We start from the raw sequence: 19,417 nt of genomic DNA, 5'->3' as shown, positions 1-19,417 counted from the left end.
TCACAAAATTCAACTGAAACTCATTTATTACAAATGGCAGAAAATAGGAGCTCTTTAGTGGAGGGAACCAGGACCCAGAACAGATATGAACACAAAGTGAGGAGTGAGTGTTTAAAAGCTTCTCTCTGGTTTAGTTTCCATAACAGTTCAGCTTTATTCAGAATTAACAGAAACTTCTGCACATGAGGTTTTGGACCTTCATCACATGAAGCTATCACTTTATTATCATCATATTACTTTGTCAGTTTTGTGGCTGCATCAACAGCCGACAACAATCAATAACGAACATGATTCTGTCTAAATATTGACAGATTCAGCTGAGGGTGGACTCTTATTTCAAGCCGTCATAAGTCTGTCTGCAGAATTCCAGTTGCTCACGTGGAGGAAAGTGATTCTGCACAAACACTTTCAGGCTTTTCCTGTCGGCTCACTTGCAGCAGGCAGCAGACTGTGTGTTGCAGCGCCCCCATGAGGCTGACGCTGGACGCTGACTCAGCTCAAACGGATCCACGATTGTCTGGAAGATTTAAAGAAGCACAAACAGTCAGAGACTGATGACACACACACGCGCACACACACAACTATTTTTTTTCAATTTATTTTCATTTATACTCGTATAGCGCCAAATCACAACAAAGTTGTCTCAAGGCGCTTCACACAGTAAGGTCTAACCTTACCAACCCCCAGAGCAAGAACACAGGAGACAGCAGTAAGAAAAAAACTCTCTCTGAGGACTTCAGGAAGAAACATCAAGCAGACCAGACTCAAAGGGGCGACCCTCTGCATGGGCCATGGTAACAGTTAGGTTTTTACAAAGTTTACAAGAATTTCTTAACAAACAGAAAAAATGGGAAACAGAAAAAAACAAAAGAACAAAAAATGTCCTTAATTAAATTAAAAAGCAGTCCATTTTGGGTCTTTAGTCTTAGTGTGTCCAATTCCACAACATGCGTGGCTTCCAACACAGCCAGGGCCTCCTGAGGTCAGCCCGGCACCTGGCGGTCTGTAGCCGCCAGTCCTGCAATCCTACGCGACATTATCTGGACCTCGGACAGAAAGAGAGAGAGACAGAGAGAGAGACACACACAGACAGAGAGAGACAGAGAGACACAGAGAGAGAGACAGAGACAGAGAGACAGACAGAAACACAGAGAGAGAGAGAGAGACAGAGACAGACAGAGAGAGACACAGAGAGACAGAGAGGGAGAGAGAGACAGAGAGGGAGAGAGAGACAGAGACAGAGAGAGACACACAGACAGAGAGAGACAGAGAGAGAGGGAGAGACAGAGAGACAGAGAGAGAGGGAGAGACAGAGAGAGAGGGAGAGACAGAGAGAGAGGGAGAGACAGAGAGAGAGGCAGCGAGAGAGAGAGACAGAGAGAGAGAGACAGAAACAGAGACAGAGAGAGAGAGACACACACACAGAGAGAGACAGAGAGAGAGAGAGAGACAAACAGAGAGAGAGAGACACACACACACACACACACACACACACACACAGAGAGACAGAGAGACACACACACCCACACACACAGAGAGACAGAAACAGAGACAGAGAGAGACACAAACACACACAGAGACAGACAGAGAGAGAGAGAGAGAGACACACACACACACACAGAGACAGACAGAGAGAGAGAGACAGAGAGAGAGAGACACACACACAGACAGAGAGAGACACACACACACACACACACACACACACACAGACAGACAGACAGACAGACAGAGAGAGAGCAGACTCAGTCGGCCGGAAAAACTCCACCTAAGGTATAATTCATCAGCAGTAAATCAACAGGAAAACAGACAAAATACTAAGATGATTGCCAGCAGCTAACCCCAAGCCTCACTAACAGACTCAGAATTTAGATAAAGTTGAGACTGAGACCTGTTCCACTACTAATATAATTATATTAAAAGGATAGGAAGCACAGTAACATACTCTGCCAGTATGCTAGTCATATGAAAGGGAAAATGAGTGCGTCTTAAGTCTGGACTTGAAAGTCTCCACAGAATCTGACTGTTTTATTGATGCAGGGAGATCATTCCACAGAACAGGGGCACAATAAGAGAAAGCTCTGTGACCCACAGACTTCTTATTCACCCTAGGGACACAAAGTAGTCCTGCACCCTGAGAACGCAGAGCCCAGGCCACAAGAGGGTGTAGTGGCTGGGTTAAGGCATGCTGGGATATGTTTAACCTAATGTTTTCTATTTTCTTCTCAAAGTAATCCAGGAAATCTTGTGCTGTAAAAGTAGAGTTACTTACAGGTGGTTGTCCATGAATAAGTGTTGCCACCGTGTCCAACAAGAACTTTTGAGTTATGCTTATTTTTGTTGATCAAATCAGAGTAATAGGTCCACTTTGAAGCCAGTAATGCATGCTTATAGTCTAAGATAGCATCAGGCCACACAAGGTGGAATACTTCTAATTTGGAAATTTCAAATCTGGGGGCAATGATGACCCAAAGTACTGCGTACAACCAAGTTTGTTCAAGACTGAAACAGTGGATCAAGAAGTTACTGTGATGCTTCAAAATGCACCCTGATTTGCTTCTTGGGATGAAATGTCGCTCTGTGGAAGAGCCTCATTGAGGCAGCAGAACATCAGGAGCATGGTGGATCCTAAAACGTGCGTTTTCTCTTGATGCTCAGTGTCTCAGTCAAAAGGCACTGATGATATAAATAATAATAATAATGATAATAATAATAACAGCAATGATAATAATAATAATGCCAATAACAACAACAATAGGTATATATAGGTATATAATATAAAGGTGTTGATAACAATGACAACGAAAATAGTAATGGCGATGATAACGATGACAATGATAATGACGACGACAATAATAAAGATGATAATGATGATAATGATTAAGACGAGAACGACAATGATGACAGTAAAGTAAAAGTTGATAATTTCAGACAGCACTTTATGTTGAGAAAACAAAGCGCTTAACAAGATGGAAAGTTTATATTAAATGTCAAATACAAATTATAAATAAGACTGAAGGAAACTAATGTGGCCCTGTCACAGACTGGCATCCTGTCCAGGGTGTACCCCACCTCACACCCTTTGACTGCCGTGATAGGCTCCTCCCCTATGACCATTAAATGGAGTAAGTGGGTATAAAAAATGGATGGATGGAACAATCAAACTGTTCCACAGTAGAAAAAAACTCTGCCAATTTCTTCTTGACCCTGCAAACACCGTCTTGCTGAACTTGTTAAACCCTATGTGCTTTATCGTGGCTCACATCCTGTGATCACAAGTCACGGGCAGGCATGTAAGGTTAAACACATTAAGCAAGATGGGAAGGTGCTGGAGCATTTCGAGGCTGACATGTCAGCCAAAAAAAAAACAACAAAAAAAAAACCCTTAGGCAAGGTCCTGAATCCCCAAGTCGCTCCCGGAGTGCATGGCAGCAACCTGACATCGGTGTGAGTGTGAATGTGAAGCATTACTGTAAAGCGCTTTGAACAAGTCTGATAAAGATGGAAAAGCGCTATATAAATGCAGTCCAAAACCTTCAAACCAGCTCTCACAGAAACAGGAAGCCAGTCACAGAATAGAGGCACAAAGGCCTGAAGCCGAGGTTTCTGGTGATCATTTCATCAGAACGTCACACAAACAAAAAGAAGAGGAAAAAGGACCTTTTTTTCTCTCTCTCTCTTCATACTACAAATATATCAGACAGTGAGGATTAAAGAAAAACATCTCAGACTTTATTTCAGTTTTTGAGAGTCCAAACAAAAACACGGCAGATATTTGCACCAAATAAACTACAAGTTTAATTCTGTGCTCGCCAAAATAAAACAGGAATCCCTCTGTAAAAGTGTTATTTAATGCTTATTGGTGGCTGGAATGAGTCACATGATGGTTTTCTGCAGACAACAGACATGAGACGTGATAAAACCGGAACATTCCTTCCTGTTCACGGTCCCTCAGCACAACTCCTCCGTCTGGTTATGACTCTGACACAGCTGCTTGACCTTGTGCACGTGTGCATGTACGTTTGAACCGTGTGTGAGTCTGCGGCTGAGAGCAAGTGGAGTGTGTTTCAGTGCTCGCACATACGTGCATGTGGAGCCATCAGCTCCACTTTTATAATCACCTGAAAATATTGGGAGAGGAAGGTTTTTTTATGTCGCTCCAAAAGAACTGATCCTTCGGAAAAGTCAAGGACATGCCCACAACTGGACCAGGCCAAGGAACCACCCAGGTCTGGACCAGGCCAAGGAACCACCCAGGTCTGGACCAGGCCAAAGACACGCTCGCGTCTCCACCCGGTTGCAGCAGATCATTTACTTTACAGACTCGGGATGGACCGGTTGTCCAGCCGTGCGTTTGCCATGAGCTGTTTCACTTGTGTCCTGCTGTGCACTTTGTTTGTCCACCTTAAAAGGGAGTTAACACTCAAAACACATCCATGACTGAGGAGGAGGATAAATGCGGCCTCTTTGCACCTTGTGCCCAACTCTGCATTCTTCTCATGCTCCTTCTAACTCTTAAAAGGGTTACAGACACGCCCCAAAACAAATGTGCTACAGACGGTCAAAATAGGGCCCTAATTCTCCAACATGTAATGATGATGCACTGCGCATGAAAAAGTCGACATGAATCCCTGACACGGATGCAGAATTTTCTAAATTAGTCCTTTGAGACAGACTGACCTTAAATTTGGCTGCACAGGGCTCAGTTGCACCACCTGCTGGCCGGAATGTAAACTCATCAGCAAACCGTGAATGCTTCAGGATGTTGGCCACGTCCCCGTCCACCTGGACCACCTGACCGGCCTGTGGGACACACCCACGTCTGCGGTGATCCACTGACACCACAACAGACACGGCAGAGAGTTTGAGCTGCAGGAGCGACAGACCTTGAAGGAATACTGACAGTCGAAGTAGAAGCTGTCCTCCAGCCCTCTCATGTTCCCCTCGTACACGACCTGGCAGGACTCGGCGCCACCTTTTGGCATCTTGAACATGCGATACGTCACAGACGCAAACTTGAAGTCACCTGTGAAACAGGAACAGAGACAGATCAGTAACTTTCACTATGATGTCATCTGTCAATTACTTTCACAACAGCTGGCGGGTTTTTCAGTTGACTGTTGAATTAATTGCAGCAGCTATAATCATCTTCTCAATAAAGCTGAACTCTGAGAGAAGATATTTTAGAATGTTTTCAGTATATCGACGTACAAACAGTGAATATTTACTGATAAATAGTCCACAGACCAAACAGGTTGTCAGTCCCACTCAAGGTGCACAAAAACTCACAGTCCAGCAGCCTCAGTGCACCGTCGCCGGCACAAATATATGGTGGCCTTCCAGGGTGGCACAACACAAACGTACTTATTTAAAAAAAAATCTATCTCCCATTTCTGATAGTGTGCCTTAACTGAGAAAGTGGCGACATGACAAGTGGAAAAAAAAAAAGGTCACGTGACTCATGGTGCCATCTTAGGTTCCAAAAGGACGTTCACTGTTTATTTGCTTGCATGTAAATCCAGATATTTTATTTATTTATTCTCTGGAAATGCCGGGTTGTTGTGCATTTGGAGGCACAAATAGACACAACAAGGGCTTCAAGATGTACAGATTCCCTTCAGATCCAAACAGAAGAAACATTTGGGAAAATAAAGTCAGTCGTGTGGGATGGAAGTGACTTCATCATCAAAGCTTTGAGAGGTAAATTTATTGTTCAGTCCCATGTACAGTAAAACTCACCTAAACCGTCATCGTATAAACCAGATATTCACAGTCACCAGACAAAAAAAGTCCCAAAGTTTTTGTATTGTTTTCCATGTAATAAACATATAACGGATTTTGTAGAGCGGATTTTTTGCTCACATCAGATAAAATGTCTCATCCGATCACAATGTATTTCCATTAAAAACCCGGAGCAGTCTGGACGTGCGCAGTAACAGAGGTACAGATTAAAGTTCAGCTCTGACACTCGCTGGTTTGAGGAAAGTGGGACCGGAGTCATTTCTGTGATTAAAAGTCGAACCGTTTATTTTTTTCACACTGTTCAGACTCGGACCGGCAGCCTGACGTGCACCTGTTAAATCAGACACAAAAGGCTGTGATTTGACATTTTTCTGCTTTTACTCTTTCGTATTTTAATAGTTTTTATAGCGCACACGCTGATAAATGGATCACAAAAGTCCACAAAGTCGATAAAAGAGGAAAATGTTCAGTTTACCTTTGATTTGGAGGTGATGATTGTAGAAAGAAACGCTTGTTGAGGATCAAATTAGTCCAGAATAAGGCAAAATCCAGACAGGGGACTTTAAAACTGTCACACATGTCATTGTATGACACGGAGTTACAGAGCTGCAGCTGCATAAATTAGGCTTTAAATTAATTAACCATCATGAATTGTAAATTTGCCAGATTAACTATTTTTATATTTAATTTGATAGCTCCTGTACCTGGATGTGTTGCTGCATGTGGTTAAAAGATTTTTAAAAATGTTGAAACCATTAAAGGTTCATTCAGTAGTTCAGTGCAGTTGGAACCAAAATGGCGCCGTGTTCTGAGTTGATGCCACTCTCTCACTTAAGGCACTCTAGTTTCTGAAGGGCGCTGCTGACCTCTGGTGTTGTGAACGAGGATCGACACTTTGTCTCAGCTGCCAATCAACAGTGCAAATTATTTAATCTGACATGGTTTGATTTGAAGGTCAGGATTAAGGATTCAGGCAGCTGGTTTAAAGTGGATTAATTTGATCCACGTTGTCAACATAAAACTACAAGATGCAGAGAAGATCATGCAACGTTTTGTCCGGTCACATCATCGCGTGCGGTTTGGACACGTCAGTACTCCAAAGTAATGACAGAAAAAAAAGAAAGTCAAAACATTTCACTTATTTAAAATTGGAAATATTTTTGGGGTGAAAGATTTTGATGACTTGTCTCGCGGTTGGTATGACTGATGATAGTATAAGAATACACACACCTCTTACAGGCCGCCAAAGGTCCAAGTCACACCAAAGCCACAGCAGCCAGGCGGCTAATGTGTGACTCCGCCCTCACAGCACCAGATTCTATGAAGACCGACCCACAGGACAAGCATCATTCCAACTTCTGAGCATTAACGGCTGTGAGGACGTTCTGGTCGGGACAACTCACAGCACTTTTTGTATTTGGTCACTTTAGTCAGTAAAGTTTTAAAACAAAGATCAAGACTTTAAGATCATCACCGCGACTGTGACTTCTTCCTGTTAACAACAGCGTGATCTGTCACTGTGCTTTCTGCTAAATCTTCCACCACCATCTAGTGGAATAAGATGGAACTACAGGTCTTTTCAAAATAAAATTAGACTGCACACACACACACACACACAGACACACATCTTGAAAAAAAGCGACTGCAGTGAGGTTTAAATATTGTTTAGGACACAATAAAGTTTTGTGAGCCGCGTGTTCAGAGTACAGAGACAAAAACGGAGAAACACATAAACAACACAAGCTTCAAACCCAGAACGTCCTGCAGCTCTTTGTTGTCCACGGTGATGATGCTGGCTGTCACCAAACGTGGGGGGCTGAAGCCCACATCTTCAGCCAGCTGCAGCAGATCCTTCCACCAGAGGGCACCACCGAGACACTCACCTGTCAAGATCAATCACATTCTGTTACATACAGTGAAGAAAATAAGTATTTGAACACCCTGCGGTTTTGCAAGTTCTCCCACTTAGAAATCATAGAGGGGTCTGAAATTTTCATCTTAGGTGCATGTCCACTGTGAGAGACATAATCTAAATAAAAAAAAAAAGAAATCACAATGTATGATTTTTTAATAATTTATTTGTATGTTACTGCTGCAAATAAGTATTTGACCCCCTACCAAGCAGCAAGAATTCTGTCTCTCACAGACCTGTTAATGTTTCTTTAAGAAGCCCTCTTATTCTGCACTCTTTACCTGTATTAATTGCACCTATTTGAACTTGTTACTTGTATAAAAGACACCTGTTCACACACTCAATCAATCACACTCCAACCTGTCCACCATAGCCAAGACCAAAGAGCCATCTAAGGACACCAGGGACAAAACTGTAGACCTGCACAAGGCTGGGATGGACTACAGGACAACAGGCAAGCAGCTTGGTAGAAGACAACAACTGTTATGATTATTTATTAGAAAGTGGAAGAAACACAAGATGACTGTCAATCTCCCTCAGTCTGGGATTCCATGCAAGATCTCACTTTGTGGGGTAAGGATGATTCTGAGAAAGCTCAGAACTACACAGGAGGACATGGTCAATGACCTGAAGAGAGCTGGGACCACAGTCACAAAGATTACATTAGTAACACATGATGCTGTCATGGTTTAAAATCCTGCAGGGCAGCAAGGTCCCCCTGCTCAAGCCAGCACATGTCCAGGCCCGTTTGAAGTTCACCAGTGACCATCTGGATGATCCAGAGGAGGCATGGGAGAAGGTCATGTGGTCAGATGAGACCAGAATAGAGCTTTTTGGAATCAACTCCACTTACCATGTTTAGAGGATGAGAACAACCCCAAGAAAACCATCCCAACCGTGAAGCATGGGGGTGGAAACATCATACTCTGGGGGTGCTCTTCTGCAAAGGGGACAGGACGACTGCACCGTATTGAAGGGAGGATGGATGGGGTCATGTATTGCGAGATTTTGGCAAATAACCTCCTTCCCTCAGTAAGAGCATTGAAGATGGGTCATGGCTGGGTCTTCAGCATGACAATGACCCCAAACACACAGCCAGGGCAACTAAGGAGGGGCTCCGTAAGAAGCATTTCAAGGTCCTGGAGTGGCCTGGCCAGTCTCCAGACCTGAACTCAATAGAAAATCTTTGGAGGGAGCTGAAACTCCAAACCTGAAAGATCTGGAGAAGATCTGTATGGAGGAGTGGACCAAAATCCCTGCTGCGGTGTGTGAAAACCTGGTGAAAAACTACAGGAAATGTTTGACCTCTGTAATTGCAAACAAAGGCTACTGTACCAAATATTAACAATGATTTTCACAGGTGTTCAAATACTTATTTGCAGCAGTAACAAACAAATAAATGTTTAAAAATAATACATTGTGATTTCTGGATTTTTTTTTTGATTATGTCTCTCACACAGTGGACATGCACCTAAGATGAAAATTTCAGACCCCTCCATGATTTCAAAGTGGGAAAACTTGCAACACCACAGGGTGTTCATATATATATATATATATATATATATATATATATATATATATATATATATATGAACTTTATATTGCAGCAGGATATTACTGTGACGCACCCCACAGGATTTTATGACTTTTAATTTCCTCCGGGAGTCTCCCGCTGCTGTAGATGTCACTGAAGTACAACTCACCACCTTCCTGCAGAGAGAAGAATAAACCTTTTTCCTTTTGCTGACAATGGACTCGGATGCGAACACAGCGCTGCTGCTGCTCCATCTTCGTGCAGCGTTTGATACAGTTGATCACTGTGGACAGGCTTGAAAATTACTTTTGTATTCCTGGTCGGGTTGACATATTTATCAAACTGATCTTAGTGCATCCTGTACAACAAAATATGGGGTACCGCAGGGTTCTGTATTAGGCCCTCTGCTATTCTCTCTTACTGCAGCACCTCTTGGACAGATATTCTGACAGTGTGGAATTAGCTGATGACGCTCATCTTTACATGCTAATTAATGCAAATAACATCCCACAAAACAGGATTTTAGAGGACGGTCTGGTGTGTGTGAAAAACTGGATGTTGTGGAAACATCTCATGATGGATTTCATTGAATTAACCCCAGCAGAGGGGAAGAAATATTGTCTTGTGATTGTGGATATGTTTTCCAAATGGGTCGAAGCTTTTCCAACAAAATATGCTTCTGCAAAAGCTGTGGCAAAGGCTTTACTGACAGACATTGTTCCTAGATGGGGGGTACCAGAAAAACTGTCACACTGGTACACACTTTGTGAATGAGGTGATCAAAGAACTCCGTGCCATTTTGGACATAGGGCTTAAGGTATCATTGCAGCTATCATCCTCAATCTGGAGGAGCAGTGGAAAGAGAAAATGGCACATTGAAAAATAAATGGACAAAATGCACAGCTGAAACTGGCCTAAATTGGGTTAAATCCTTACCCTTGGTCTTGATGCAGATAAGATTTTGCACACGACAATGTAATAACCTGTCACCCTTTGAAATACTGTTTGGAAGACCACCTCACACAGGACTCCATCCTAAGGTGTTGACAGGGGAAGATGCAGTGCTTGCTGATCATAACCTTGTGTCTTATTGCATTAAGCTTTCACAAGCTCTTTCTGTGTGCAGGTCTCGTGTGAAGGAAGCCCTTCCATTATCAGCCGAACAACCACTCCACGATATCCGACCCGGTGACTTCGTGATCGTGAAGAACCTGAGGAAGAAGCATTGGAACGATCGTCGCTGGATAGGCCCCTTCCAAGTGCAACTGACGACGCACACTGCCATCAAGGTTGCAGAAAGGTCAACGTGGATCCACGCAACCCACTTCAAGAAAGTACTGAAAGAATTAGCCCCCACTCCCAATTCCTCAACCGCCTAAAGAGACTTCTAAACAACATGATCTTATCCATCATGGCTCATGGCCATCAACATCCTCCCAACACAAAGGTCGTATGTCTCCTTTCCGGTTTTCTGTTCTTTGGAATCATCCTAATGTTATAGTGGTACACTCCAATAACACAAACAATACAACTAAAGAATGCTCAACAATTAACAAAATTGAATGAATCAGAGCATCAGCAATTTTGGCGACACTTAGCAAAATGTAGGTTTTGTTGTCCCACACAAACATTGTGATTGGCGTGGGTATCCATGGCAACCATTATGTCTCACCGTCCCAGGCAATAGTAAGGTGACTTTTCAGGTAGTTATTTGTCAGTACTTTGACTGCCACTATCATCGCCAGGCAAATTTCTACATGACTCCTATGCAATTTGGAAACTGGGATTGTACTTTCTCCTATTCAGGATCTGATTGGATAGCAAACCCTCGCGCCCCCATAGGACAACATTTCCGTCCATTTGTCTCTGTGTCTAGAGGAGTTATACAGCCAAGAGGAAAGGGAGGCTCGTACGTTTTGATCACAGTTGACTTAACCACAAGCAATATAACTGACATGCAATTACCACAAAACAAATTTCGGGTAATGCAAAAAAGACCTCCCAACGGCACTTTGTACTTGGAAATGTGGGCATATGATTTCTTTAATAACCCCAGCAGCGATTATAGAAATATCAGACGAACCAACAGTGGATTTAGCAACTTCTGTCTCTTATTATCGTAGTAATCGCTCCATAGATCCGTTGAGGAATTCCCCGGTATACATTCCACACACACCTCCCCCAGCTCCTCCGGGGGAACTCCAAGGTGTTCCCAAGCCAGCCGAGAGATGTAGTCCCTCCAGCGTGTCCTGGGTCTTCCCCGGGACCTTCTCCCAATGAGACGTGCCCTTAACACCTCTCCAGCGAGGCGTCCAAGGGGCATCCGGAAAAGATGCCCGAGCCACCTCAACTGACTCCTTTCGACGTGGAGCAGCAGCGGCTCAACTCCGAGCTCCTCCCGAGTGACCGAGCTCCTCACCCTATCTCTAAGGGAGCGCCCAGCCACCCTGCGGAGGAAACTCATCTCGGCCGCTTGTACTCGCGATCTCGTTCTTTCGGTCATGAGCCAAATCTCATGACCATAGGTGAGGATTGGAACATAGATGGATCGGTAACTCGAGAGCTTTGCACCCCTACTCAGCTCTCTCTTCACCACAACGGTCCGATACAGCGACTGCATCACTGCAGATGCTGCACCGATCCGTCTATCGATCTCACGCTCCATCCGTCCCTCACTCGTGAACAAGACCCGGAGATACTTAAACTCCTCCACTTGAGGAAAGGACACTCCACCGACCTGAAGAGGGCAAAGCACCTTTTTCCGCTCGAGAACCATGGCCTCGGATTTGGAAGTGCTGATTTTCATCCCGGACGCTTCACACTCGGCTGCAAACCGCCCCAGTGCACGCTGAAGGTCCTGATTTGATGAAGCCAACAGAACCACATTGTCCGCAAACAGCAGAGACGAGATTCAGTGGTTCCCAAACCAGACCCCTTCTACACCCTGGCTGCACCTAGAAATTCTGTCCATAAAAATAATGAACAGAACCAGTGACAAAGAGCAGCCATGGCGGAGGCCAACGTGCACTGGAAACAGGTTTGACTTACTACCGGCAATGCGAACCAAGCTCCTGCTGCAGTCGTACAGGGACCAGATAGCCCTTAGCAAAGGACCCCGGACCCCGTACTCCTGGAGCACCCCCCACAGGGTGCCCCGAGGGACACCGTCGAACGCCTTCTCCAGATCCACAAATACATGTGGACTGGTTGGGCGAACTCCCATGAACCCTCAAGCACCCGATGGAGCGTGTAGAGCTGGTCCAGTGTGTCGCGACCAGGACAAAAACCACACTGCTACTCCTGAATCCGAGGTTCGACCATCGGTCGAATTCTCCTCTCCAGTACTCTGGAACAGACCTTACTGGGGAGGCTGAGGAGTGTGATCCCCCTATAGTTGGAACACACCCTCTGGTCCCCCTTCTTAAACAGAGGGACCACCACCCCGGTCTGCCAATCCAGAGGCACTGTCCCCGATCGCCACGCGATGTTGCAGAGGCGTGTCAGCTAAGACAGTCCCACAACATCCAGAGACTTAAGGTAGTCAGGACAGATTTCATCCACCCCAGGAGCCTTGCCACCGAGGAGCTTTCTAACCACCTCGGTGACGTGGGCCTGGGTAATGGATAAGTCCGCCTCTGAGTCCAAAGACCTCACTGACAGAGGGTTCCACCAGTCCTTCACCGCAGAGCCTCACAATATGTTTGGGCCTGCCAGGTCTGACCGGCGTCCTCCCCTCCCAGCGGATCCAACTCACCACCAGGTGGTGATCGGTCAACAGCTCTGCCCCTCTCTTCACTCGAGTGTCCGAGACATGTGGCCAAAGGTCAGATGATACGTCTACAAAGTCGATCATCGACCTCCGGCTCAGGGTGTCCTGGTGCCACGTGCACTTATGGACACCCTTGTGCTTGAACATGATGTTCATGATGGACAAACTGTGACTAGCACAGAAGTCCAACCACTGAACACCACTCGGGTTCAGATCGGGGAGGCCGTGCTTCCCAATCAGCCCCCTCCAGGTCTCACTGTTGCCGCCCACGTGCTCCCCAATCGGAGCGCTATCTAGTACCCTTCCCAGGGACTCCAAGAAGGTCGGGTACTCTGCACTGCCGCTCAGCCTGTAGGCCGAGACAACGGTGAGAGACCTGTCCCTGACCCGAAGGCATAGGGACGCGACCCTCTCGTTCACTGAAGTGAACTCCAACACATGACGACTGAGCTGGGGAGCAATAAGCAATGTGACCCCAGCTCTCTGCCTCTCCCCGTGGGCAATGCCACAAAAATGAAGCGTCCAGCCCCTCTCCAGGAGATGGGTACCAGAGCCCAAGCTGAGCGTGGAGGTGAGCCCGACTATCTCTAGTCGGTATCTCTCAACCTCCCGCACAAGCTCAGGCTTCTTCCCCCCAGCGAGGTGACATTCCACGTCCCAACAGCCAGGGGCTGTGAGCATGCACCGGGCCGCCGGGCCACCCGCTCTCGACCGCCACCCACCCACCAGAAGAAACATTCTGGCACAAACAACCCATTAGCACAACTGTTCGCTAACTTCTTTGGCAGATGGAGCAAATTGATTATGACAATTCTTACGTCCCTAGCAGTATTTTTGACCCTATTTGCAGTTTGTGGCTGTTGCTGTATTCCCTGCATTAGAACTTTAATCTTACGATGCACTGACAAAGCAATAGGTGAACCTAAACCTCCTGCATACATGCTGTTGTCTAAATCCACAAGTATGACTGCACTGAATGAAGGAGAATCGGCCTCAGACATGTTTCTACTTCCTCATTATATGGATGATTCAGAGACAGAAACTGGGGAGAATGACATATAGATGTAAATATCATGTTTGCCTTGATGAAAATGTTTACGAACGCTGTTTTCTAAATGCCAATGTTCTAAGAATCAAAATGAAAAAAAACAACAAAAAAAAACAGCAACCTTCTGAAGAATGTAACTCTATGACATGTTGTCTTAAACTTGCAAAAGTGTGACAAAGCAGATGCCATGTTATGTTCTAATTTGTATACAACCCCTGGCAATAATTATGGAATCACCGGCCTTGGAGGATGTTCATTCAGTTGTTTAATTTTGTAGAAAAAAAGCAGATCACAGACATGACACAAAGCTAAAGTCATTTCAAATGGCAACTTTCTGGCTTTAAGAAACACTATAAGAAATCAGGAAAAATAATTGTGGCAGTCAGTAAAGGTTACTTTTTTAGACCAAGCAGAGGGAAAAAAATATGGACTCACTCAATTCTGAGGAATAAATTATGGAATCACTCTGTAAATTTTCATCCCCAAAACTAACACCTGCATCAAATCAGATCTGCTCGTTAGTCTGCATCTAAAAAGGAGTGATCACACCTTGGAGAGCTGTTGCACCAAGTGGACTGACATGAATCATGGCTCCAACACGAGAGATGTCAATTGAAACAAAGAAGAGGATTATCAAACTCTTAAAAGAGGATAAATCATCACGCAATGTTGCAAAAGATGTTGGTTGTTCACAGTCAACTGTGTCTAAACTCTGGACCAAATACAAACAACATGGGAAGGTTGTTAAAGGCAAACATACTGGTAGACCAAGGAAGACATCAAAGCGTCAAGACAGAAAACTTAAAGCAATATGTCTCAAAAATCGAAAATGCACAACAAAACAAATGAGGAACGAATGGAAGGAAACTGGAGTCAACGTCTGTGACCGAACTGTAAGAACCCGCCTAAAGGAAATGGGATTTACATACAGAAAAGCTAAACGAAAGCCATCATTAACACCTAAACAGAAAAAAAACAAGGTTACAATGGGCTAAGGAAAAGCAATCGTGGACTGTGGATGACTGGATGAAAGTCATATTCAGTGATGAATCTCGAATCTGCACTGGGCAAGGTGATGATGCTGGAACTTTTGTTTGGTGCTGTTCCAATGAGATTTATAAAGATGACTGCCTGAAGAGAACATGTAAATTTCCAGTCATTGATGATATGGGGCTGCATGTCAGGTAAAGGCACTGGGGAGATGGCTGTCATTACATCATCAATAAATGCACAAGTTTACGTTGATATTTTGGACACTTTTCTTATCCCAACAATTGAAAGGATGTTTGCGGATGATGAAATCATTTTTCAAGATGATAATGCATCTTGCCATAGAGCAAAAACTGTGAAAACATTCCTTGCAAAAAGACACATAGGGTCAATGTCATGGCCTGCAAATAGTCCAGATCTTAATCCAATTGAAAATCTTTGGTGGAAGTTGAAGAAAATGGTCCATGACAAGGCTCCAACCTGCAAAGCTGATCTGGCAACAGCAATCAGAGAAAGTTGGAGCCAGATTGATGAAGAGTACTGTTTGTCACTCAAGTCCATGCCTCAGAGACTGCAAGCTGTTATAAAAGCCAGAGGTGGTGCAACAAAATACTAGTGATGTGTTGGAGCGTTCTTTTGTTTTTCATGATTCCATCATTTTTTCCTCAGAATTGAGTGATTCCATATTTTTTTCCCCTCTGCTTGGTCTAAAAAAAGTAACCGTTACTGACTGCCACAATTTTTTTTCCTGATTTCTTATAGTGTTTCTTAAAGCCAGAAAGTTGCCATTTGAAATGACTTTAGTTTTGTGTCATGTCTGTGATCTGCTTTTTTTCTACAAAATTAAACAACTGAATGAACATCCTCCGAGGCCGGTGATTCCATAATTTTTGCCAGGGGTTGTATAATACTTAACCCTTTATCTATGCCATATTTTCCATATGCGAATCTTTTTACCGTAACTCCGCCATAGTTTGTCCAATCTGAATGATTCAAAGTGCATTGTTAAGCTAACACCAAGGGCTTTCCAATGATATATGGTGTATTATGGTAAACGTAAGCCTGTGACGTCATAACACAGAGGAAAATCATGGACGTTTCACACTAGTGCGCCGCTGATTCTCATTACTGTAAGTTCTCATGTAAGCCCTCAATCTGAAAAATTTCAACACTGACAGCAAGCCAAGAACCTGTGCTTTCCAACAGTATGCTATATGTTGCATATATTACGGTAAAGTGCGTTCGGTGACTTTTGAAACAAGGGAAAAGTATGAAAAAGAGCACAAAAGTGACAGAAAAGTACAGAGACAGACAGCAAACATAAAGGTAGTAATTTTTGAGGAAAAGGCAGGATGTTAGTGTCATTTGTGAAGGTGTGTGTGTGATGGTGTGTGTCCATCAGCCACAAGCCACTGCCCAGTGCCAACAAGCAGTGGAAACCCAACTTGCCAGTGATCCACAAAGGGGCGGCGTTCTTGCAAGGTTTGCAAGAGGTCAACCTGCTGGATGTGCAAACTTTGTAAAATTGGCCTCTGTCTTCAGCCAGACAGAAACTGTTACAAACACTACCACACTGACTGATGGAGTTTAGATCTAATTTTGATTCTTGGTTATATATTTGTATATAGTTTGACACTTTGTTTTATTCATACTGTATAATTTTGCACAAAATGAGTGATCAAATGAGTGATTTATTGCACATTTTAATAATACAGATAATAATTGATATATTTATATATAGTTTTGCACTTTGTTGTTATTCATATTGTTTGGTTCTGCACTTTAAAATTGGTTACTTTTTGCATATTTTCGCCTTGTAAAATGTTTACTTTTGCACTGTTTCTGCACTATTTCTGAGTTCTAGACACACAAAATTATTTTGATTGTAAACACTTACAGCTTCCTGTTAAAAATATGAAATCCAAACTTCCTTTACATAATCATTTTTCACTAAAAAACTGAAAAAAAATCATGTTCGTTTTTGTGTTTTTTCTCATTTTAAATGCTAAAACTTACAAATAATGTGTATAAATAGTTAATCAGGTGTAATATAATTGAAATTCAGGTACTCTTGGAAAAGGGTACCAAAGCATACAAACATAGAACATTATTTCTTAATTTTATTGCTATAATAAAAAATTATAACCAATCGTCCATTTATAGACTCAGTATGTAAAGAGTTAATTTGCTATTTTATTATGAATTAATTGATCAAGTATGATCAAAAGGGGGACTGTGGAAACTAAAATGATAAATATTGCTTTTCTATTAAAGTAAATGTTCCTTCTTCTATTAAATGTTTAAAGTTCTGTTTGTTTGACCGACTGTAACCCTTCTGTTACTTAAATGCTAAAGACTCGCTTGGTGTGAAAATTACTGTTCAACAGCCTTTTGTGACTCATTTGATAAAAACCATTCCTTAGGCTGCCTCCTCAGCCAAATGGCTCCATGTTACTCTGCTAAAACCCTGATCAATCACAATGCAAGAAGAAGCACTGTAGACAGTCTCACAGTGGGACGTGGCTCCAAGACCCCCAAGGACTTGTAAATGAAAAGGACCCTTTGATCATCTTTTTCATCATTACAGCCCTGTCATAGATAGGAGAACAACCACTACTTCCTTTTCCTCTAACTCTGTGTTTATGTGTGAACAAATGTATTGTTTTAACACTGTATGCATAATTTCTTCCTGCCCTGTTGTGGATAAAAGCTGTGCTCAGAAAGCCACACTTTACACTGTTCCAATCAGAGCACACTCTGGTTGACATAGCGTCCAAAGCTTTGTAATAAAGCCTGTTATCTGACAAACAGTCAATGTCCTGACTCTTTCTTCTTCCACAGACAAGCCTGAAAATCCTTGGCCTCAACAATGTCCTGCAGTTTTTTATTCTGAAATTCTGACAATTACAGAATACTGTAGCACCTCCCTACTTGGCCAATCTAATTAAACATGACGTACCAGCCTGAGTTCTGCGTTCTCAGGTTGCAGGATTATTACACTGAACAAAAACATAAATGCAACACTTTTGTTTTTTGCTCCCATTTTGTATGAGCTGAACTCAAAGACCTAAAACATTTTCTATATACACAAAAGACTTATTTCTCTCGAACATGGTTCACAAATCCATCTGAATCAGTGTTTGTGAGCACTTCTCCTTTGCCAAGATAATCCATTCCACCTCACAAGTGTGACATATCAAGATGCTGATTAGACAGCATGATTACTGCGCAGGTGTGCCTTAGGCTGGCCACAATAAAAGGCCAGCAGTCAGCAGGTCTGCCTGATCTGACTGCTGAGATAAAACAGTCAGATTCTCTGGAGATATTCAAGTCCAGATTAAGGACTCATTGGTTTTCTCTTTTGTGTGTTTAACATTCATGTGTTGTATCAAACCACTTTTTCCCTCTTATTAATTGTCCTTAACAATGGAGCAGGTCTCAGCCTCATTATATCTACATTCTGGGTCTGTTGGTGAAGCACAGGACTAGTTGGCGACACCTTTAGTAACCTCTGTGCTTCTGTGTTCGTTTATTGCTGTGAACTAGTACTGTTTGGTACTGTTAGTTCCAGCTGATTGATTCTGCTCTCTTTCTGTTTGAGGTGCTGCTACCGCGGCGGATGTCTCGGGTTTAGTGCCACCTGCTGGACCCCTGGCTGAGGACACAGCTGAGTACTCACCAGTGACAATTAAAATGACCTATAACTAGACTTGTGTTTTGTACTTTTTTGCACGTTTGACGATTCTTCGCTGGACTTTGTTTATTTGATCTGTTACCATTTGTGTGGTCTAAGCAGTGGGTCGCTCCTCTGAGTCTGGTCTGCTTGAGGTTTCTTCCTCACTAACATCAAAGGGAGTTTTGCTTCATGACTGTCGTCTACGTTCTTGCTCAGGGGGTTGGTGAGGTTAGACCGTAACCGTGCGAAACGCCTCAGGGTGACTTATGTTGTGATTCAGTGCAATATAAATAAAATGAATGGAACTTTTGTCATAAGTTTCTTCCAGAAGTGGAGGTGAAGTGAAAAGTACCTTGAGAATGCTGAAAGCTTCGGTCAGAACTCGCTTCTTGTCTGGAGAGAGATTCACCACACAGTTGGAGCTGTGAGGAAATAAAACATTTAAATTAACGAGCACAAATAAAAAGAGGACACACCTACACAGTAAACACCAATATCTTACATGATAATGTCAAACGCGTTCTCAATGAGTCCCGCCTCTCGTAAGGCTTCGATGTAGCCCTGGACAAAACTCACGTTGGGCTTCTTGTAGCCAAACTCTTGCATATGGTAGTCCATGTACGCCCTGGCCACCGCCAGCTGAAAGACAGCACACACAGAGAACGTCTCTCTGATGGCGACATGTTCAATTTTCAGCAGGTTTATTTACGTTTTTCCCCTGGTTACTGATGATCGTCACAGCACATCTG

At 43.5% G+C, this 19,417-nt stretch overlaps 1 protein-coding gene across 1 annotated transcript in view; it reads right to left on the bottom strand.

Moving 5' to 3' along the window:
• Positions 1-8: 8 nt before the first annotated feature.
• as3mt (arsenite methyltransferase) overlaps positions 9-19,417 on the bottom strand; it is a 27,620-nt gene continuing 8,211 nt past the window's right edge. The window contains exons 5-11 of the mRNA XM_034187572.1: positions 19,171-19,307; positions 19,021-19,090; positions 9,280-9,361; positions 7,491-7,622; positions 4,884-5,023; positions 4,678-4,800; positions 9-517 (exon numbers count right to left, since the gene is read on the bottom strand). Coding sequence (XP_034043463.1) covers positions 428-517; positions 4,678-4,800; positions 4,884-5,023; positions 7,491-7,622; positions 9,280-9,361; positions 19,021-19,090; positions 19,171-19,307 — 774 coding nt within the window. The 3' untranslated portion in view covers positions 9-427. The remainder of the gene's footprint in view (positions 518-4,677; positions 4,801-4,883; positions 5,024-7,490; positions 7,623-9,279; positions 9,362-19,020; positions 19,091-19,170; positions 19,308-19,417) is intronic.

Source organism: Thalassophryne amazonica, chromosome 15, assembly GCF_902500255.1.
Source record: "Thalassophryne amazonica chromosome 15, fThaAma1.1, whole genome shotgun sequence".
Taxonomy (NCBI): Eukaryota; Metazoa; Chordata; class Actinopteri; order Batrachoidiformes; family Batrachoididae; genus Thalassophryne; species Thalassophryne amazonica.
The sequence above is the reverse complement of the archived record's forward strand: the minus strand, read 5'-3'. Positions and strand labels throughout refer to the sequence as shown.